Raw genomic sequence first — 23,300 nt, forward strand, 5'->3', positions numbered from 1 at the left:
TTCCCAGTGTTTGTAGGCTTCAGTGAAGTGTGCTCATGGTCAATAAATCTATTAAACAGAATTTGTCCCTGGCTACAACAGCAACAGAAACATGTTTCCAGTCACACCAGCTACTCTCCAAAAGGAAGCAATGTTTAGGAGGACCAGGGCATAAAGAAGCACTAATTTACAGCCTTTAACAGGACTGCCTCTTTAATCTGGTTAACACATGGGACAGATTTAAGGATGATGGTCTAAAAGCATTGATGAGAAAGCAGTTGTATTTTTGTGTATACCTGAGGCTTAAGGAACTGAGAAGTCAAGAAATGCTAATATTTCATTTACATTAACAAGATGTCTCTTGGGAAAGCATGACACTTCATCTTCTGTAAGTGTGAACGGTGTTATGTGAGAATCTGAAACCAAAGGGGAGGTTCTCAAATGCTCCTCTTTCCTCTGATATGTAAAATATTTTTTTTTCTGCTCAAAGAGAGAACAAGGAAAAGTCTTCAAATAGGTGATCGGGAATAAATTTCCATCTTCAGAAAAAAAAAAGCTGGAAAAGAAAGCCACGTGTTTTGAGAGGAAATACTCCACTATTTTTAGTACCTCTTTGGCAGAAAAGGGAAAAAAGTATTTGCGGAAGTAACAACTCAGGTTGTGCCTCAACATCCTCAAGAATCACAGAAAGAAAGAAAGAGAACAAAGTACTAGAAAGGAGAACCTCAGACAGGATAGGAAAGATTAGACCAGCTCTACTAGCTGGCAATTATTTATATCTCTGCTTTATTAACTTCCTGCCTTTAGGAACTGAACAGCTGCCAGCGGGTGAAACTGTTCTCTGTGGATGCCAGTAGCTGCCTGCAAGCCAGTAAACAATCAGGCCCTGCTTACAGCACAGAGAATTGTCCTTTGCAGGAGAGGGTATCGATAGCAGGGGCAGCCTGAGGAAGCCAGGCTGGAGCTGGTGGGGAAAGGGAAATTGCCATTTGACAAGCTTTAAATAGCTTCGCCCCAAGCCAGCAATATGAAACACGCACCCATCCACTTGCTTTACCTATAGGTATCCCAGAAATCCAATCAGAAATATTTAGAGACACCCAGGATCTGTTTGGCACTTGCTGATGAGTTGACACTTGTAGACTTTGCCACTGCCTTTGAGGGACAGCTTGTCCCTCCAACCAACACCTGCAGTAAGACCCTGAGACAAACCCAGAGCTATTCAGGGAGGAGCCTTGCTGAGGGTTTGCCTGTGGCACCATGCATCCAGCTCTTCACAGGGAATTTGGCACTCACCAAGCTTTTTTCCTCCAGTGTGTTTAGATTGGTTAGAGCTATGTTTAGCATTCCAGAGGCTGTTAGGAGCAGTCCACGAGGAGCTTTTCTGATTTCTGCCTGAGAGGCAGGGAGGTGTAGCTTGTTGGATTCTGCAGGTCAGCTGGCAGTTAATTGAGCTGTTCAAGTGTGGACTCATGAAAGCTAACCTGCATTGTGGTGTGTGGCCCAGTGACAGTGATAGTAACTTAAAGGAGGCTGTGAAGGCAGCATGCACTGACTGCTGCCTCAGAGATATCAGAGGGGGAGGAAGATGCTGCTCAACTATGCTAGAGAAAAGGTGCAGAAGGACTGTTGGTTTCTCTGGTAGTGGGTTTACTTGGGGTGCAGGGAGGACTTGACCTTTGTTTCCACTACTTGTCTGCAGCCCTTTTGTCATACCTCAGATACCACTTACTCACCAACCTCCACCCGTGGCTTTTTTCCAAGAGCCTGTGGTGAGCACTGGGCATAAACTGCTGCAAGTGCTCACAGGGACATCACCAACCATGGCTAAACCCTGGCTGTGGGGCTGCTGTGTAAACCAGGGGTTCTGTATGGCACCTCAAGGCTCTCAACTCCAGCCCTGTCCTGCCTCTTCCTCCAGACATACAAATCCAAGGGAAAAGCAGTCCCAGCTTCTTCACACTGAGGGTGTGTCCATCCATGAACTGCTGCCTGGCTTGTGTGGTCATGTACTGTGAGATCACTGCTTGGACATTTTGGCCTTGTATTTGGTTTTGTATCTATCTTGACACACTCCTGTTATTTTTACCTTCTTAAGTCTGTCTGCCTCTGGCTGAAAATTCCAGAAACTGTCCCTCACCTGTCTCAAATGCAGTTTCTCAGCAATTCCGGTAGAGGACAGGCAGATCTACTTCCATGTTGGTTCCAGAGTAGTAATTATGTTCTTCCATTCCCTCTCACTTCAGCAGGTTGCTGTGTCCCCATGGAGATGACAGCCTGCCCACAGCAGGGTTTTCTTTTTGTTTTGGGGTGTTCTTTTAATGTTTGGGGTCCTTTTTGTTTTCATTTTTTGATTGGGGGTTTTGTGTGTTTCATTTTTTGTTCTTTTGTGGTTGTTGCTGTTCTTGATGCCCTTGCTAAATCGTTAATCTGTGCATGTCTTTGACTTTGTCCCCACTGCAACTGAATTGGTACTCAGCTCATGTGAGCTGCCCTTGGTATTCATTGGGAAGGAGTGACACTCACTGGCCAGAGGATATAGTGCCATAAATTAAGTGAATTTAAAGGGTCCTTTGAATGGTTTTAGTGTGTGATTTGGAAATGAAAAAAAAAAAAAAAAAAAAAAAAGAGAGAATCTCAATATGTAAAACCAGGAGAGGAGCAACAATAAGCTCAAAGTTACAACACCTGCAGGCTGTGTTGGCAGTTTGGGGTCTCTTAGTAAAAAAGAGATGCCAATTGTCCTCCCTTTTACATCCTCATGCATCTACAGCTTGGATCTGTAAAAATTTTTTTTTTGTAAGTCTCTTTTTAATTGCTTTTTCTGAAGCCTAGAAGGAGTTATGGTTGAAGACATAGTGATAATACCTACAGGGTATGTAACAATACTGGTTTTTATCTTTGCTTCTCTTAGAGTGGAAAATGTGTAAAGTATGCTCTCATCCTCAAGGTCTTGGTAGAAAATATTTAGAATGTGAATTCTCCATGGATTTTTGTGTATTACTAGTGAGTGCAGTGAAAGAAGTTAAAGGTATTTTGAAAGAATGTAATTGAAATGGCAGGGATCTGGAAGAAGTTAAGAGTCTGAACTCAGAAGAAGTGACTGTCTCTTTGTACCTTTCTGCTGGAGTTGTTTGATGTGCTGGTTTCAGGGACAAGCCAAGTTAAAATGTTCCCTTCACCATTGACTGAAGGATAGTCTGAGCTACAGGAGAGTTCTGTGGGCCTTCAACACAGTCCTGATGTGTGGATAAATCTATTCACCTTTTTGTGTCTTTCTCCGTGTACCCATCACTGGGATTGCTGATTGGAAGTAAAAGGTGTTTGGATAAAGAAACTCCCTGGTGGAGCACAGCATCCAGTGGAGTGGGGTACTCAGTACTGATCTCATATTAAATGTATAAGAAAAAGAGGTTCTTATGGCCCTGCTTACCTTACTTTTACATGGAAGGCAGTGCTGCTGTGTTAAGAAAGGGCTAAAGGTCTGCAGTTTTCCAAGACTAGACTCTTCTAGTGTTGGACACTGGCAACACCCTTATGCTTTGAACCCCTTATTAACTTGTTCTCCTTTTTGGAGTATCACTCTCCAGGAATGCTGGGTTCTGTCCCCCCTGCTGGTTTATCTTTTTGGACAGTGCAGCAGCTCAGGTTTTATTGTGCCTTGGACAGATCTCTGTACCCCTTATAACACAGCACTGTTTTCAGAGATAAATATTTGGGGATGAAACTGGTGAATAATATGTCTGGCAACTTGTGCATGTTGAAGCAAAAGGAGTAGCAGGACTGAGTGAAGGGTTGTGACACTCATAAGCCGTGAGGGCATGGCTGAGATATGTCCTGAGCTAAAGATGCTGTTACCCTTGACTAAGATGTATTATCTGACGGATCCCTTTTCTCTTACATTGTGGCTCAGGATAGGTAAATATTGAAGAAATGCAAACTTGATTCAGAGACAATTGTACATGTAGAGTTCTAAACACTACTTATGAAATCTGTTTATTAATGGTGGCCCTAATCTTCTCAAATCTCCACTTGTGATTAGATAGTGTCAGAGTCCTTCCAGAACCAGATAAAAGGAAACAGAACCTTTTGTTTTTATAACTTCAAATCCAGTTTTAGGCTTGAAGAGGTCAGCTGTTGTCTGTGTGGCAGCTGAGAAACAACTGTCTCTCCTTGCTTGTGTTAGCACATTCTTGAAATTACCTTGCAGTGTGTGAATGATCAGACCAAACATACCAAAGAATTGTTTCCAGTGTTCATTATCACCTCTTCAGTGTTCCTGGGGTTCCTAAGGCAGTCTAAAACTCTGAAGCACTCCAGAAAGAGAAAAAGGAAAGCTGAAGGGCTCCATAGATATCAATATTGTCCTATTTTCCCTGGTTCTAGTCGTGGTTTGAACGTGCTGCATAAAGAATATTGGCTCAGCCTACCCTTTGAGGCAAACATGTTTTGGGGGTTTTCCATATCCAAGCAGTTCTCTGCAGTAGATTTTCTATCCTCTATCTGCGTTGTGAGAACTCTGTCTCTCTAGATATATATAGATCTATACATATGAAGTGCATCTATGAGTAAATAAATGGAACAGGCTGTCCAGGGAAGTGGTGGAATCACCATCCTTGGAAGTATCTGAAAAGTGTGTAGTTGGGGCACTCAGGGTTTTGTGGCAGACATGGGATTGTCAGGTTGATGTTTTGACTCAATGATCTTTGAGGCCTTTTCCAAGCTACATGATTCTGGGATTCTGTATCAAGAGCTCCTTTACATCTTCGTGTATACGTGACTGCTGAACCCCCAGCCTCAGGTGGAAAAGCTCCTGGGGAAAGGCCAGAAGCACAGCGTGGGCTGTGAGAAGAGAGGGAAAAGCAAGAGTGAGAAACAATCTCTGAGCACCGAGGTGAGAGAAGCAGGAGAAGGAGGACGAGGTGCTGCAGGAACCAGAGCGGAAATTCCCTGCAGCCCCTAGGGAAGGTTTATCCTGAAGGACTGGAATCCTGGAAGGTCCCACAATGCTGCAGGGGAGAAGTGTGAGGAGGAGGAGAAGGGGCAGAGACAAAGTGTTGTAGTCTGACCACAACCCTGCATCCCCTACCCCTCTTTGCTGCTTGCATGAGTGAGGGAGGGAGGCACAGGAGCTGGGAATTAGGGACTCAAATTGAGCCTGGAAAGGGAGGTCAGGGGGACATGTTTTAGTCTTCTTCCCACGCTTTGTGTAGGACTTGAGGTTTGGACTTGTCAAGTTTTAGGAGATTCCTCTATGTCTGCTCCGTAGCCTGTGCAGGCACCACTAACCAGGTACCACTGCCCTCAAGCTTAGTGACCAAACTCCTGGGCTTGTGTCAGCTGTGGACTTGATGAGGTGCATTTCATCTCTTCTTCTGGAACACTGATGAAAGTGTCCACTGGGACCATGGATAAACTCCAAAGGAATTCATCTTGTCACTGGTCTCTAGGTTGTACAAGAGTTTTTCCCCTTCCGGATAAGCTTTTCCACCTGTAATTTTCATGTGAAACTACCAAAACCCACTGAGTGTAGTTTGTGTCTCTGTTAAAGTTGTACAGCAATCAGTGAAACATGAAACATTCACTATGACAATCTTCCCTTGAGAAATATATTTGACATTGTGAGATTTGCCTGTTGATTTACTGTGTTCAGCCTTCCTGTCATTTTTATTCCATGTTTCTGAAAGCTGAATGAATGCAAAATGATGATACTCATTTGAATAGGAAGAATTGACTGATTAAACACAAGTATTTGTGATAAAAAAGTTATGTGAATGAGAGAGAGAAAAAAACTAGATCTAGATTTACAGTTCAACTTGACAAGTGACTAAACACTGTTTTCTTTTTACAGATTTCTCTTGGTGCTGATTTGTTTAATATTCAGTGTACTGTCTACTATAGAGCACTATTCTGAGTTTGCCATTGGAACCCTTTTCTGGATGGTAAGTGAACTTTTATGGGGAAGGGTTGATCAGTTTGACTAAACCTGAATTGCTTTCAGTGAGCAAGGGAGATAACTTAAAAATCCTCACGCAGAGCATGCTAGCAGGACATTTAAAAGAGTGCCTGCTTTCCTTAGAGAAAGGTCACAGTTTAATGGGGATGATTATTTTCTAGATCCTTGAACTATGAGGACACTTGTTAGATTACCAGTTTTTATGAACTTGCTTTTCCCAAAGTACATCTCTTATAGTGGACAACTGGTGTTCATCAGTCTTAGGCAGCATGGAACAGGATATTCTGTAGGAATGAATTTTTAAAGTGTTTATTTTCTAAGTCTTATGGTAAAAATTTGGCCAAGAGCATTGCTTTTCTGAGGCAGGTGATTTCTTTCAGCCTGGTTTGCTACTCTGCAGAACAGGAAGGAAGAGCTCCTATCACACTGCTGTCACCAGTGATTTGGATTTGAAGTTGGTGCTTGCTTGGTGGGAATCAAAAGTACAAATAACTTGCATGAGGACACTAGACAATGTCCCTGCCTCTATTCACCTTTAGGGAGAAAAAAATGGAGATTAAACATCCTTGATGAAAATGGAGTAAATAACTTTCAATCAGTTCCTTGCAATATCTGTATTTTAGCCACTCAAATCCTCTGATCTCAGTGTGTGACAATATCAGTATTCTTATTGTAGTTTCCTTTTGCCAAATGGTGAATTTTGATATGATAGAATTTGGTTTTCCATCTGGTTGGAAAATAAAAATCAGTTATTTCTTTGTTTTCCTATGGCTTATGCTACATTAGCATGTACAGTTTTTGTGTGCAGTTGACTGAGGCATCATTAGATCCCAGAGTTATTCTGAGGTCTTAATTAAAGATAATCCTTTAGCAAATGTTGCTTGGCCTTTAAGCCACAATTCAGTGTCAAGCAAAGTGCAGTGTTCTGCCAGTCATGTGTGGTCCTCTCCTGCTCCCTGAGATGTGGTGATTGCAGGTCACCACGGACACTGCTGGGAGCAGTGATCCTGGCTCAGCTGATTTTTTCTGTGCAGATGGAATGTGCATGTCCAAACACATTTTTGGACAAAGAGTAATGAGATGGAGACAGATGTGTGACTCTCAGAGTGCCCACATAGCACTGCCATGCTATGAATCATGCCAAATGAATCATGCTCAGTCAATGAAACAATTTCTTGTCCTCCTTGTGTCACAGCCTTACCCTGGGGGATGCATCTCTGGAGTTTTTCCTCCTGCTGTTTCCTTAATTTTCTTCCTAGAAATGGCCAGTACACAGGGTAGCTGTTCTGCTGGCAACTGTAGAGTCACCTGCCTAGAACACATTTGTCTTAAAACTTGGTTCGATCTGAAATAAATTCACTTCAATTACAGAAGATTGTTTTTAGAGCTAATCAAATCAGTTTTTTATCATAGAGTTGGGAGACTTCTTGTTGCCAGGAATTAAATGGTTGGACTCCTGCTTGGAGCACATCTTCCCACCTTTACCTGAAGGAATTCCCAGCTGGCTCTCCCATCTGAGCCAGGAAAGTGTTCACCCCACAGAAGTGTGGAGATTGCTGTTCTCTTTACTCCTGGGAGGATCATTACTCTGATCTGCTTCATACCACAGCTGACTGTTCATAAAACTAGAGTTTTATCTCTCCAAGTGCATTCTGCCTGCTCTCTTGAAACTGGGAACAGAGGACACTGCCAGTGTGGTGATAATCAAAACTGGGCCAAAGCATCTAGTGGATCACGTTCAAAGTGAAGTTGGTTTTTTCTCTTGTGAGTGAAGGACCCTGTAATTCTTTGTATAGCCCTCAGCAGCAAATAAATACTGGCATGTGATGCTTGTGGTATTTCCCCACTTGTGATATACTTTTCATTATATTCAGGTAGATTAACAATTGGGAAGGATCGATGTCAAAAATGTCCCGTTGCAAGTTGCTAAGGCCTGACAAGAGGGATAGTACTTGGTACTTGAAGACATGGAAATGTTTTTGTGTTTTCATAGGGAGGGCGAGATGATGTGCCAAGTACAATTTTGGATAATATGAGTCACTGGAGTAGAGATGAGACATTGGTAACAGATGTAGCACTAGATGTGTCCTGAGACACCAGAGCCTGGTGTTTCAGAGATGTCATTTTGTTAACGTTCTTAAGACATCTGGATGGTCTAAGAAAATTTCTTGTCAGGTGTGAAACTGATTCAGACAAGCTCTGTGAACATACCACGGAGGGAATATCAGAGTGTTTGTAGCTAGGATAGAAAAAGGGGACTGAAGAAGCAGTTGCTGGAACTAAGTGTAAAAAAAATCCCCAAATGTTTACTCTCCTCCCATTTCCTAAGCATATATTCTCAAGTCTCTGACAATTCAAGTGAATTCTGGAGGAAAGGAATGTGACTTTTAGCCCTGTGTTTCAGTGGGAAGGCCAATCTCTTGTCTTTGAGATGACTGAAAACATTGCATAGCCACAGGTTTAGGTGCAGGCTGATGCTGGGCCTCCTCTCTGCTGCAGTTGTTTTATTTGATGCTCTTGCTTGGGCTCAAAGGAAATGTTTGTTCTTTGTACGTACAAACAGAAGACAACATGTAAATCTCCATCACTGTGGTAAAATCAATTTACTTCCACGATAGCAGGATTGGTGAAATTGCTTGTCTTGAACTTGAAATGTTGTTTGAAGGATGTTTTTGTTCTCATGCTACCAAATATTTTGTGTGTTCCCTGTCACTCTTTCAAGAGTTCTTCCCAGCTCTGTTTTACATACTCCAATTTAATTTTTTTCATATATACACATTGTATGAGATTTGTTAATTTCTGACTGGGTTTCTTTCCCTCTGCTGAGTATTTAGTAGCCAGCATGTGAGGGAAGTGACAGTGGCATTGGCACAATGGCTTGTATTGGTAAACACCAACAAAATGGGTAATGAAGAACACAGCTCTTTCTGAATCTTTATACTTGCAGAGAGAAGCCCAGAGTTTCCAATACTGTTAGAAATGGCTCACAATAAAAATGTGCATGCTGTTTAATAATGTACAAAGCTTAAATGAATGTACCATTGGTTTTTGTTCAGATTGTGCCTGTAGTGTGTTATGAAAATGAACCTGTAGCTTCCTCAGCCTTGCTTGGTCCTGTATCTGTACCAGAGGAAGATTTCTCACTGGTCCATCCAGCAGTACTTAGGATCTGATGCATTAAAAAGTTCTTGTGCAGTGTGTGGGGAAGCAAGGGCAGTGGAACAAGGCAGAGTTGTGAATAAAGTATTTGCAACACTCAAGAGGATCCTGAGTTACAGCTGAGTTTCAGTCCCAGTTGCCCCAGGTTTAGGTAACATTTTTTCCTCCCATTTTGTCTCAAGTTATAATTCTCTAATAATACCATTATAATTTTATCTGGTTCTATGATTATTCTGTTGAAAAATTTTTTCTAAAAATTGCCAAAGCCTCTTGATTAGGCTTTTGCCTCTGCAGCAAGAGGCTGTAATGCTTTCTTGATGATCGAGTAGTTTGTGTGTCAGTTTTGATTTGTAAATGGCATCTAGATCTTTCAGGATATGGAATGAAAAAATAAACTATGAAATGGGTCAGGTGTACCTCCTTTGAGGATTAATCTGTTTGCATGGTTAGAGGCCATATATTTTTCTACCAGGAGAGGTCACCATGGTAGTTTCTAAAAGACCAGTTTTTATTTTTATTTAATTGCAAAAGACTTTGCAAAAAAAGAGTTTCTTAGCTTGTGGGACAACTTTCACTAACTGTGCCAGTCTAAAAACAGCAACAAAATACTATTTTCATCATACACATTATGTTTTTACAAACTGTGAATAACAGCACAATAAACATACAATTTATATAATGATAGTGTTACAGGAGTAAGGGAAAAGTTCTGTCTGATTTAGTATCTTGATGTTAATTATTTTTTAAATTTAAGAATACTGAGTGTATTCTTGGAGAAAATAGACTGGTTTTGCTATAAATCATATTGATTCAACTGATGAGTTCAGGCCCTGTGGTACCTCCCTTTTGGAGACAGACTTTATGCATCTGATTTCCTCTGAAAAAGGAAAAAAGAAGAGCCAATATACAAAAGAATTTCATTTCTTTGCTGGAAAAAGCATTGGCATCTCTCCCAAACACATGAACACCTGTGGTTCACAGCAGTGCAGCACCAGAGGGTACACAATTCCCTCAAAGACTCTCTTTTCAGAATCCTCACTTGTTGCCTCTGTTGTCAGTCCTTGCTGCCCTCTTGATTGCTGGAAATTCTTGAGCAGTGACTACATTTAGCATGGATTAGCACTCCCGTGCTGGCAAATTCTGTTGGAAAAAATGCTGAGATGTGAAATCAGAAGTTCTCACACCACCTGGTGCTCAAGTTTTTTGGGCCAGAGACTCACCTTGGGGCTGTATTTAGGAGGAGGATCTTGTGGAAGAGTTTTTGGCTGCTGATGGGTTCTTGTTGTTACGTGGCTGTCCCAAAGTCACTGCTCAGTTTTGGGTTTATATTTTTTTCTCTGTATCACGTGCCATGAACACACACATCCTCCTGCTCTAAATATAGGCAAGGCTGTCCAGAGTACTCAAACTTCAGAATGCCAAATGATAATTGGCTTACTTAAGCCAGCTAAGGCATGTCACTGTTTAACTGCTCTGGTTCTGATCTGGACATCAGGGTGGCTTTTCTCTTTGGAATAACACCATTTTCCAAGTGAGGGTTTTGAAAGGAGGCCAGTGGAGGCTTTCCTCCACTGAGGACTTCCTGTCTGCAGTGGAGGAGCTCTCCTGTTGCTTTTTCTTTGTCTCTGGTTTTGCCCCATCTAAGCTGTGTAGCTTTTGGGTCAGCTCCAACCTGCAGCAGAGGAGACGCAAGCCTGCAAAAAGCTTAATTGAGTAGTCTCTGTGATTTATGGTGAATGTATTCTAATAGGTTTCAGGTTGTTTTCTCCATCCCATCAAGGCATTCAGCGTTAGAAAGTAAAAAAAGGTGCAATTTTTATCTATTTCCTGCCTCTGTGCCAGTTTATAATTCTAAATCTGGTCTTTGCCATGTAGCATGAACACTTAGGGCCTTCCCCAGGTCTGTTTGATAAAGTGATCATTGGATAGTGCAATCCATGAAGTTCACAGGTGCTCTTCCTGCTGGCCTCACCAAACTGTTTCTTACAGCAGATAATGGACTTCTTACAGGGTATCCCATAATAATTAATGGCATTTTGTGATACGTGTGCAGTGTCTATTGCCTGGGTGACAGCAGGTGTTCATGAGGTGGCCAGTCTCATAAAGGCACCGACAGCCAAACTGCCTCAGGAGAAAATACATTTATTCCTGTATACTGTGGGAGAGCCAGACCCTGCAAGAGCAGAATATCCATAAATAAAAAGAAACTGATGGCTCATAAGCATTGGCTGTATTATTTTAGTCCTGTAAACTTCTGAGAGAGAAAGCAAGGAGGAGAATCCCTGTTTCTTTCTGAGCTTTTTGTTGGTCTGTGGGAAGATGAAAAAATAGATTGGGAATATTATATTATTACAATACAAAGCATTATTAAAATAGAGATGGAATATTGTTTCATACATAAAACATTAGGAAAAAATACTGAGTCCACAAGTTTTTCAACACATTGTATAAGCTCAAATTGTCTGCTGAGTGATCTTGCTGAGTTGCCGTTGTTTTTCTGGAATCAAATGCAACTCTCAAGCTTCTCAGTGTGAATTATAATTCAGTTATTCCTGTGGGTTATATTACCTTGTGCCTAATGCACCACAGAACACACTCAATGATTGCTGTGTGCTTTTCAAATGTCTGAAATAGAAATCCTTCTGCAGTAAGTAAGGCTAATTAACAAAGCTAATTAACAAAGAGCCAACTTGTAATTCCCTTAGTCAAGTTTGACTCATTGGGGCTCAGTGGAGTTCTCTGTGCCAAGGGGTTTTAGAATGTGGCTGAGAGGCTTGAGAAACATTTCTTGGGATTGAGGGGAAGGTGGAGAGAAACATGCAGGATTTTCCCAGTTCCTCTCAAAAATATTGACACCCTCCCAAATCAACAGGTTAAAAACCATGGAAGTAATTATTTAAAATTCTGAAGTGCATATTCACATTGGATTATTTTCCACTCCAGGAGCAAAGCTAAACCCTTCACCACCTACCAGAGGTGGTCCCTTCAGGGATGTGCTGGGGGGAGCTGGAAGGCTTCTGTGGATTTATAGAGAAATTAGAATTTCAGGCACTAACTTACTGAATCTTATTCATTCTCTATTTGATTATATTTACCTTAGTGGTATCTTTCAGAATGAAGCAATTGAGAAAAAAGTCCTTGTCAAAAGTAGTTGATTTTCTTTGGCGAAAAATTGTTACCTGCTTAAATAGAATTAAAAAATAACTCTTCCTCTGTGACTCACCCAGCTCACTCGAATGTGGCTGTCACAGGGGGAGCACTGTGTTCTTCACTCATGAGTGTACAGCTTCATTCCATGCAGGAAACAGCAAATAGCAATAAGATGAAACACAGACATACTCCTGGTAGGAAGTCAGCAAATTCAGCATATTGGTCAGGTGTGCATGGAAGTTATTTTTAATGAAATGTTAAATCCACTTGTGTCCAAACAACAGCCTTTGAGTGCATTGGTTTCACCTAAAAGTTGGAATTGTGAGTAAGTTAATGGTACTATAGGACACTTAGAAGCATTTGGCATTTTTTTCTTTTGTATATTGCGTATTATGTTTTCACATAGGATGTCTCATCTTTGCAAGAGCCAGCATGATGATAGGAAAGAAACATTCTCAGTATCAGTAGGTTTTCATGGCTTTTGAGTAGCTATTAAACTGAACAGGTCACTAAATGGACATTTTTATCTGTAAGGACTGGAAAACCTTGAAGACAGGTTATCAGATTAAATCTGGGACATAAGTACACGTGTGCAAACATTTGGACTATTAAACCTTTATGGCTCTTTCTGAGGCTTCATTGTCTGGAGCTGCAATTCCTTGATTGAATCTCCATGAGAACACACTATTCATTTAGCCATCCCACTTCCTCCTTTTACCCCAGCACCTAAATATTCCAATAAAAAAAGTGAAGAGAGCCTTGTGTGTGCTCTCCACCTAAAACACAGCTGCAGCTGAGAAAATACCCTTCTTTTTCATGTGTGCACTTTAATCACTCCGGCGAACTTCCCTCTCCTGCTTCCCCAGTGCAGTTATCCATAACCATACTGGGATAAATTATAAATTCCAGGCTATATATTTAATTTACACACACACACACAGGCCTGTGTAAAAGTGCTGGGTTTCTGTGTTAATGCAGGCATTTTTAATTTGGTCATCAATGACATTCTTGGATAAAAAGTTGATGGCTTTTCCACAAGGGTTTTTTATTTGGTTGATTGAATTATACATGGGTGGAAGTTATTTGTATACATATTTCCCTTTAAGCTTATTTTTGCATCTTTTTAATTAAATTAATAAAATGAAATTATTCTAAAAACAGCATAAATATGACTATGTATTATTTTATTATCAATTTGGTGGAGGGAGGGAAGATTTATGCAGTGGATAGACTTGAGAAAAATAAAAAAAATTCAAAGATGAAGTTAATTTAAAGGCAAGGACTATTATAGTCCTTATGTGCCTTAAGTCTTTTTTCCAGACCAGAAGGAGAAGCACAGAGTAATGGAATGCTGCTACTGACTTCAGCAGAGGTGTTAGATAGCACAGACTCCATTTAAAATCTGTAATTAAATTCATTTGTTGGTATTCCTGTGGCAATTTGAGTTGCCACAATCAAAACAGGAAGAGACTATGACATGTGAGTGTGAAGAATCAACTCTGATATGGATCTTATTTTTATGAATAATGGTTTGTTCCCACTCATTACTTTTCGTTTCAGTTTCATTGTAGGAGTTCATCCCTGGCTCTCTGTTGATGCCAAACTGCTTTCCAGGTCTATTAAATCTGCTCAGAATCCTTCATCATGCATTTCTTCCTTGACCACTTCCAGGAGAAGGGGAAAAATACTGCTAGGAGCCAAAATCAAAAGGGTTTGTGGGTTACTTGTGAGTGTAATCCCATTTTGAAAGCAAGGGTTCTGGAAAATTGCAGAAGGCTGGAGAACGATCTCAAACTGACACACTGATGGATGTAAATTTCATTTGCAGATTGTTTCTGCTGATTTTGTTCTGGTTCATATTTTGTCCACAAGTCCTCACCATCATTTGTTACCATTTTTGTGAGAATTAATACTTTTTTTCTGACTTTACAGAAAATTACTGGGTTTTTTTTTTTTTTTTCCTTTTACCAGAAGGTAAATGTGAGGCAATAAATTTAAGGCTCTGAAAAGTGTTTATGTGTAGAAGATGAAAAGGAGGGAGGTTAGGGCATTTTTTAGAAGGTGAATTTAGTGAGCTGAGGCTTGATCAGCCTTGGCAGCTGTGGAAATGGATGTCTCCTATCTTGCATTAGGAGTACACACAACAAGAGTGTAAATGTCATAATCTTCCTTGTTTTTTTGAGGGACCACCTGCAGAGCTGTGATGTTTGTCCAGTTTCCATGCTTTTTTTTGTCTTTGGCCTGTCTGAGGCTGCCAACAAATGTGTTAATGGCTGTGGTTTTGGAAATGTGGACACCTGTCCAGGACAAAATGAACTGTGATTAGTAATTAATGTCAAATTTGTTGAAGATGTAAGTTCCTCCTTTTCCTCCTTCCTGTCAACAATTTACTTTTCCTTTCCATGGACTGGGCAACCTTGTTGACTTCATCAGGGTTTTCTGGACATAACCAAGATGGGTTCTGATAATAAAATACCCTCAGGCCAGATGTAGTTTTAATTTAGCTTTTAAAAGCGTCCTAAGGGATAATCAAGGAAAATCTAAGAAGTTTTTGCTTCCTTGGCGCTTCTCTGATTGTCTCCTTTCTACACAGCTTTTCACCAAAAGCAATTGTAACATGCAGGTCCATGAAAATGTTTCTTCCACTGCCATAAACAGTGCTCTGCTTCCTTTAGTGGAACTTAGGGATTCCTAAGAAGAAAAACAAAATGCTAGAGTGATGAACCTACCAGGAACCTTCTAAAACCATAGACAATTTAATAAGTGAGTGTCTTGCAAGCTTCCAGAAATGCAAGAATTCTTTTCCTTTGCAGATTGTTCTTATGATTTGATTTAACTATTATACTTGAATAAATATTTGTATTTAGACTGTAGACAGAATGCAAACTTAGAATTACTTGTAGATGCACTTGATAATACATATACTAAAAATGAAACTTGGGGAATTAATTTGCTGTGTATTTTCTTGTGCTTCTGCCTTGAAAATGGCTGTAAGCTTTCTTAGTTTTGTACTAACTCTTGGTTTATTCAGGCTGAAAGTGCCATGCAAAAAAGGGGAAGACTGTGCATATTTTCTCGGTTCTCATTCCAGGCAAAACAAGGAGGCTGAAGTGAATACAGCAGTGTTAACCTAACTTTGTTAAAAATCAAAATTAACATGAATTTTTGCATATTAATGTTAAGTTTTTTCTTATTTTTTTTTCAGCTTTGAAATATTTTGATCTCTCTTGAGCCATTCAGAATGTCAGTTTCAAAATCAAGTTGGTATTGTCATTCAGTGAAAATTGTGATTTAAGTGTGTTTTGCTTTTTGGGTGCTTTAGAATCCCCCAGGTGCAGATTGAGAGCGTGTTCAAGTTAAAATGTAAACATTTTCCAGAGCTGTAACTCATGCAGTAGGTGTTTGGTGACTTTGAATTACTGGGTACAGTTTGGGTTGGAGCAAAGCCTAGAAACTGTGCTTGGGTTGTGCTACCACACTGCAACAGAGAGGAAAACAAGGAAAGGGGGAACAAAGATCTCAGTGAACCTGCCCACGTTTTGATCTTCAATAATCTGCTTTCTTCAGAAGCATTTTGAAGTACACCTTTCCTTGGTCATGCACAAGTGCTTCACAATGCAGTGCTGAAGAGGGTGGAATACTAAAATATTGACAATTCATTTATTTACATGTTGGATATACAGCTCACCTCTGTCACCAATCATTATGGGTGATTTTATCTTCCCAGATATCAACTGGGAATATCATACAGAGGACTCAAACAGGTCCAGGAGATTTCTGAGCATGTTGAAGAGAACTTCCTGGCACAGGTGGTCGACTAGGAAAGGTGTCCTCCTAGATTTGTAGTTTAGAGGGACTTGTGGGCAAAGTGATGGCTGGTGGTTGTGTCTTGGTCACAATGACCTTGAAGGAGCCAAGTTTCAAAAGCTGGTGATAGAAGAGAAGCTGTCAGCGAAATTTGGATCCTGGATGTGTGGAGAGCAGTAGAGGCTGGTTAGTAAAGTCTCTTGGGAATCTGCTCTTGGAGGTATTGGGGATTCTGAATGCTGGTCACCTTCTCAAGGCCATCTCCTAAGCACAGGAACAGGCAATTCCAAAGGGTTGGAAGCCAAGCAAAGCTGACCTGAAGACCATCTTGGCTGAGCAGGGATCTTCTAGAACTTAGGGAGGAAAGGGGAGCATGTGGGGGGCCGGGGAACATGGGAGGAGATTCTGTCCCCAAGGTAGGGAGAAAATTAGTGCAGCCAAATCTCAGTTGGAGTTCAAGCAGGCCAGCACTGGGAAGGACAATAAAAGGAACTTTTACAAATATGTTCATAGCAAAAGGGGAATCAGAAATAGCATTGGGCCATGGCTTTAAGAGATTGGTCACCCCAAGAATAGCCATGCAGACAAAGCAGACATTTAATGTCCACTTCTGCCTTCAACAACAGTGTGCCCTGGGAAGTCTGGAATTCTGTTGGAAAACCATGACTGTTGGGGGGGATGATAAAATATCAGTCTACCCTGAGTTTGTTTGAGGCTTGCTGCTACAGCTGGATGTGCATAAATCATGGGGCTTGGTGGGATTCATCCCAGGATACTGAAAGACCTGGCAGATGTCATTGTGGAACCTCACTCCATTTATTTTTCAGGGATCTTGAGAGTCTGGAGAGGTCTCACTAAACTGAAAGCTGGCAAATATTGTCCCAGTTTTCAAATACAAGAAGGAAGTCCCTGGTAATTTCAGACCTGTCAGTCTCATTGCAGTGCCTGGTAAAATTATGGAGAAAGTTGTTTTGGGAGTTACTGAAAAACACTCAAGAGAAAACACAGTCATTGATTACAGCCAACACAAGTTCATGGGGGAAAGTCCTGCTTAACCAACTCAAATTTATCTATAGTTGACTAAGGAAAGTCAGAAAATGTGGGTTTTTTTTGATTTCAGCAAAGCTTTTGATCCTGTCTTTCACTGAATCCTTCTGGATAAATGCTCCAGAGTTGCAGTAAGCAGGGTCACACCAGCCTGGCACTCAGTCACTGGGGGGGACCCCAGGGTTCAACTTTACAGCCAGTGCTCTCCAGTATGTTTTTTAAGTGATCAAGACTCAGAAATCAAATGCACATTAAGTCAGTTTGACAGCTGTACCAGACTGGGGAGAGTGTGAACTCCTCCAGGGTACAGAGGCCTTACAGAGAGATCTGGATAGACCAGAGAGCTGGGCAATCACCAACTCTATGGAAATGCACAAAAGCAAGAGCTTTACTCTCCCCCTGAGATGAGCCTGTCCTGGTTATACATATAAGCTGTGGAACAAGAGGCTGGAGATAGCCCTGCACAGAGAGATCTGGGGGTTTTGATGTAAGTTCAGTGTCAGTCAGTGTGTCCTGGCAGCCAGAGGGGTCACCTGTGTCCTGGGGTGCACAGGGATGGAGGGAGGGGATTGCCCCACCTTACTCTGCACTGGTGCAGCCCCACCTCGAGTCCTGGGGGCACTTTTGGTGTCTCAATAGAAGAAGGACATCAGAACATGAGAGCGTGTCCAGAGGAGGGCAACCCAGGTGGGGAAAGGCCTGGAGGGCAAGGAAGTGTCAAAACAAAAGAAGAATAATGTTGTGGTTTTCCCTATGATATACTGATGGAATGGAGCTTAAACCATCTGTTTATTCATGAAAATCACATTCAGGAACTGATGATCTCTCCCTTTTAGTTACTGCCTGGCATATGCATACAAAAAGTCAACAGATTAGGCTAAATCGTTTTTATTGCATCATCCGTCTCAACAAGCTCATTTGCATTAGTCCTATGAATAAATTAAACTGTAAGTTTAATAAGAAGTGCAAACTGTACTTATAATGAAAAAGCCCAACTCTGATCTCTTCTCCTTTTCACTCTGTTAGGAAATAGTTCTGGTGGTGTTTTTTGGTGCTGAGTACCTGGTCCGGCTGTGGTCTGCAGGCTGCAGGAGTAAATATGTTGGCTTCCAGGGAAGGATCCGGTTTGCCAGGAAGCCAATATCCATCATTGGTAAGTTCTAAACTCTTTTGCAGCCCTCCTGCTTCTTGTAAATAAAAATGTCTACTTCTGCAGGGGTCTTATTGCAGTTTTGAGCTACATCTACCCCTCAAGTGTTTATCTGCTTTGTGATTTCTCTTCATTTGGGTTGCTAGAACACTTAAAATATATCTAAGGCAGACATCAACCTTAGCAAGGCAGGACTGTAAAGTGAGGAAATTACTAAACCTTGGGCTATTGCAGGGAAATTACAAGATTTTGAACACAAAATCCTTCCTTGGGTACAAACAAATTCTTCATCTTCTTCTAGAGCTGGTCTATTTTTGTGATGTAACCATGAGGCCCGTAAGGAGTCGTTTTTACACCTCATTTTGTTCTTGATTTCTCTCTCAATTAATAAGTGCTTCTTAGATTGGTATATTAGAGAAAGTGATAGTCTCACTGAACTGTGTTCTCTCTGCTCGTATTTTGGTACTACCACACTACCACTTATAAAATACAATATTTGTATTGTGTCCCCTGGGGAAGACATCGTGGGTTTTGTTAAGAAAATCTGAGTGGCTACAGCTGGTTGTGCACTCACAGTGTCAGTACTTCATTTAGCCTTTGAAATATCCCTAAGGATATAATGCAGTGGAAATCAAGATTTGCTTTTCCACATCAGATGCAGATGGAACCATGTCTGCACTGGCAGAACAAGGTAAACTTGGGAAATACCTTTGCTGGGAATGATTGAATTCTACTGACTCATCCTATTATTTTCAAATCAACATGAGTAAAATACAAACACTGGAAAAATAAATCAAAGGATTAGAACAGAAAGTAAAACATAATGCATTCATTTTATTTCTTCATTAATATGAAAGACTTTATTTTAAATTTAGAAAAAAAATCCACTAAAATTTCTTTGACAGCATGGAGATTTCTTCTATGGGATTTTGTTCCCTCTAAAATTTGGATTAGTTCTTAGCAAGTTCAACATGGAAAATCCCAGGCTGAGGCAGAAGGAATGTTCTGGGACACACAGGCTCAGTAAAAAGATGGGAGGTGGATTCTGATGCAAAGGTCTGGGAGAGGAATGTTTAAAGAGACTGACAAGCAACCAGGAGCTTGAAGGGAAAACAGCAGGGGCTGGAAATATGTGGTAGTGAAGGGTGTCAGAGAAATGGAAGGATATGATGAAGATCTAGGCTGTAAAATAAGGCTCTTTGGACCAGTAAATTGGGATTAAGGGAAATCTAAGCACTGGAAACTGGGATGAAAACTAGGAACAGAGTAGAAGCAGAAATAGAAGAACAGGTTTGGAGAAAAAGAAAGAAAAAGAAATATCTCTACCATGAAGAGCACTCAGAAAAGAAGAAAGTGCAAATGAAAAAAATCTTTTACTCTCTGTGCTTGGTTGAGCTCATTTTCAAAGCATCAGTCTTCTCCACCTTTAGTGCCTGTCTTCAGATGGATATGTGTATGTCTGACAATTTAGTAAAGACATGATGCATCATTTGCTAGAGGGCAAAGATCTGTGTTATGATGTGATGGGAAGAAAACCCACCCTAAATTCCTATGTTTATAAATACACATTCACACACATACATAATAAAGGAACAGCATAAAAAAATTTGCAGTCCGTCATTGAAAAACTAAGATTAATCCCAAACAGAAACTCTTTCTCTAGGTTCATCCCTCCCTTTATTCATTTTCATTTTCATTTTCATTTTCATTTTCATTTTCATTTTCATTCATGCATAATGAGTGTAGTACAGTACTTAAACTGACTGTGTGCTTTCCCTTGAAGAGGAATCCAGCTTTTACAGCAAAAATCAGACTGATACTGGAAATTAAACTCAGAGAGTGAAGGATGCTGTTGGTTATAGAATTTCTGCAGTATTTGTTGCAGCAACTACATGGTTGTAAATGAGGCAGGAGAACGTTTAAAAGGAGAGGGAAAAACAAGTCAACCTTGTTGAAGGAAATTGTTGTTGCTGCTCAGGTTGGATTCCACCCTGCCTCTTGCCCAGGCATCCCATGGAAAGTTGGTTAAATCAGTTTTCTCAAGTGGGTCTCATTTTCTGGATGTCCAAAGGAAGACTTTGAAGTTGGGTTGCAGAGATTCTGAGCCCTCACAGCTGCAAGTGAAATCAGCAGGGCTGGTGTTCTGAAGTGCTGTATAAAGTTAAGTGCTCTGAAGAATAAAGTACTGCCTGTTTCAAACTGGCAAAGGAAAGTTTACCAAAGTTTTTCTTCGTTCTGCCTCCATTTGCTACCCATTTATAATACTATCCTTTATTTTTTGGTTAGAATTTAAAAGGGAAGCATTTAGATGCTCTAAAGAGGTTTACCACAGAAATGCCTGTAAGGAAATGAAAAAAAAAAAGATCTTCTCAGAATAACGTTACAGCAAGGTTAAATAATTAAAAGAAATGGACATGCTCACTGAACTGGGATGGGGGAAAACAAGGGATGCTGTCACTGCAAATTCAGTCGATCATTTGCATTGTATAAAGCTGGAACTGTGTAAACTGCAGAGTTGTGGAAACAAACAAAAAAAAAAGCTCTGAAAGAACTCTGGAAACAATTATTTTTTCATACAAATAAAGACAGCATCACAAACTAAACTAACAATTCTGATTTGTTTTAGTCAGCCTTTCTTCTGACAGTTCCATTAGGTCTGAAAGCTTGGCTTCACAGCTTTGATACAGCTTTCACACCAAGTGTTATGTGTGTATGTATGCATGATACTTCATAGATTTCATTATTGCATGATGCAAACCCTTGCATTTCCTCTTGGATCAGAAGCCTTAAGCCAAAATATGGGTTCATTTCTAGGGTGCACAAATGCCTTTGCATTTTTTGTGGCAAGTAGCCTAATCCATCAGGTTCCTTGAAAGGTCTCTTACTGAATTCATCCTGGAAGAAACTGCAACCACTGAGGTTTTGATGTGAAACTATTACGTAGATTTAACATGCCCACCAAATTTCAGCTAACAATTTATTTTTTGAAGTGCTTTCCTTAGTCTGTATTTGTTGTGTTTTTTCAGTGCTGAGATTAAAAAAAAAAAACAAAAAAACAAAAAAACAAAAAAACAAAAAATACCCAAAAAAAACCCCCAAAAAACCAAAAAAACCAACAAAAAACAACCAAAAAACCAAATTAATACATTCTTTCCTCTTTTGATTGTTTGTTTGTTTTTTAACAGATCTGATTGTGGTAGTAGCCTCAATTATTGTTCTGAGCATAGGATCTAATGGGCAGGTGTTTGCCACCTCTGCAATAAGGTAGGTTCTCCTGTCACTACCACAGAGGTTATTAGGTGTGTGTCTGATTGCCTAATTCCCAATTTAACTGCATGTCTGATTTTCCTAGTACAGGGAAAGTTGCTCTAGTGAAGCACTGGGCACTGGGGAACTGGGCGCTCTTGTGCTTGGTGGCTGGTTGGGAAACGAGTGCAGGAGCAAGGCAAATGAAAAATGGTAGGAATGCTAAAGCCAAGTGGAAAAAACGAAACATTGTGTCCTATTTAAAACATCAAACAACTGTCTCTCTGAGACAAGAGAGAATTACAGAGCATGGGTTTATTTAAGAAGTAATCCAGACAGTGCTTAACTCAGTGCTTTTTGAGTATGAGTAATTACTTTGTTTAAAGAGTAATTATGCTTTGGTGGATTTGTTTGGCACAAGTAACTCACACTGTACATGAAGCAGAAACATTTGATGTACACAGTGTTTGTTCAGCTTGTATCGAGTACTGCAGGCTTGTTTTGGGAGGTGAAGTGAGTAAACAGAAGAATGATAAGCAGTAAATGTACTTCCTACTCCTAACTTAACATCCAAGATGTGCTGCATGTTTTGTCACAAGCCTCTGCTTCCCAGTGCAGTGGAATCACTGGGAAGTGGGACTGTCCAGTACTGTCTAAACTGTCCAGGTGTGTAGGCAAACACTGGGGAGAGCTACAGGTACAGAGTGGTTTTAAGGTAATTCTTAGAGTAGAACATTCATCCTCACCTGATGGTAAAGACTCCACCCAGGCAGCAGGAATATAAGTTCCTATAGGAAAAGAGGAAGGTCCATGTGGAAATTCCAAGGGTTGGAGTTTTTAAATTTAACTATAAGCATAGGAAGGACTTCAGTGAAAAGGCCCTGTGTGTTTTTATGTGAGCTCAGTGGGTTTTGGGCTCAGTGAAGCCTTTCCCAGTGCTAAGTCCAGAGTCACTGTCCTGCATCTCAGAATGCTCTCTGAACCTTAACCCACATCCCTGCAGTGTTATCATTGCTCCACTGAAAAGCCAGAAGGATCAGGCAAGTCTGAATTAAAATCAAAACCTGTATCCACAAAAATATCTTGAAGACTGCTAAAAAGGGTCAAAAATACTTCTAGTGAAAAATTTTCAGGTAGGTAAATTCAGTGTTCATCCTTTCCTGCTATTCACTGGTTAGTTTCAGGGATAAGACAAACTGTAGGCAAAAAAAAAATTCATTGTCAAAAGAGCAACTAAATGAAATATTTCCATGGAATAAAATTATGCTGAAGAACCAGATTAATAAATACTTTTATTTAGTTGAAAATATTTGGAGCTTACAGTTGATTTAGTTAGTCTCCTAAAACACATAGGACTCTATCTATTTCCAGTGACATCAGACATATTTCAGTAACTCACACAATAAGGATTTCAGTAATGCCATGTTTGATTAATATTCTGCTTTTGGCAAATAGAGAAAAAAGGTTTGCTCACATTTATGTTAGCAAAGCTTGAAGCATTGGTTTTCCTTGGAAAAGAGGCATTTAAAGTTTGGAATAATAGAAATTATACAGGTTTCCCCTGATTTTTTTTTTGTTTTCCCATTAAATAACTGTTTTCCTAGTCAATATTTCTGAATAAATTTTACTATAATGAAATTTGATCTAAACAGAGAGATGCCTCAAGCCTGAGATGCCGCCCCAGGCAGGGGCAGTGCTATCACAGTTCTTGAACATAGCAGTGTGTTAGTGGACATAATCAGTTGTGGGTGGATAAGGCAGTATTGTCCTCAAGCATTTTTATGTGTTTATTGCATTTATTTTAAT

General features: G+C 40.4%; 1 protein-coding gene across 1 annotated transcript in view; it reads left to right on the forward strand.

Moving 5' to 3' along the window:
* The window catches only part of LOC121363541 (potassium voltage-gated channel subfamily KQT member 1-like), a 74,472-nt gene that overhangs the window by 10,049 nt on the left and 41,123 nt on the right, over positions 1–23,300 (forward strand). The window contains exons 2-4 of the mRNA XM_041485942.1: positions 5,831–5,921; positions 18,125–18,251; positions 21,434–21,512. Coding sequence (XP_041341876.1) covers positions 5,831–5,921; positions 18,125–18,251; positions 21,434–21,512 — 297 coding nt within the window. The remainder of the gene's footprint in view (positions 1–5,830; positions 5,922–18,124; positions 18,252–21,433; positions 21,513–23,300) is intronic.

The sequence above is a fragment of the Pyrgilauda ruficollis genome, unplaced genomic scaffold (assembly GCF_017590135.1).
Source record: "Pyrgilauda ruficollis isolate IOZ18807 unplaced genomic scaffold, ASM1759013v1 scaffold73, whole genome shotgun sequence".
Lineage (NCBI taxonomy): Eukaryota > Metazoa > Chordata > Aves > Passeriformes > Passeridae > Pyrgilauda > Pyrgilauda ruficollis.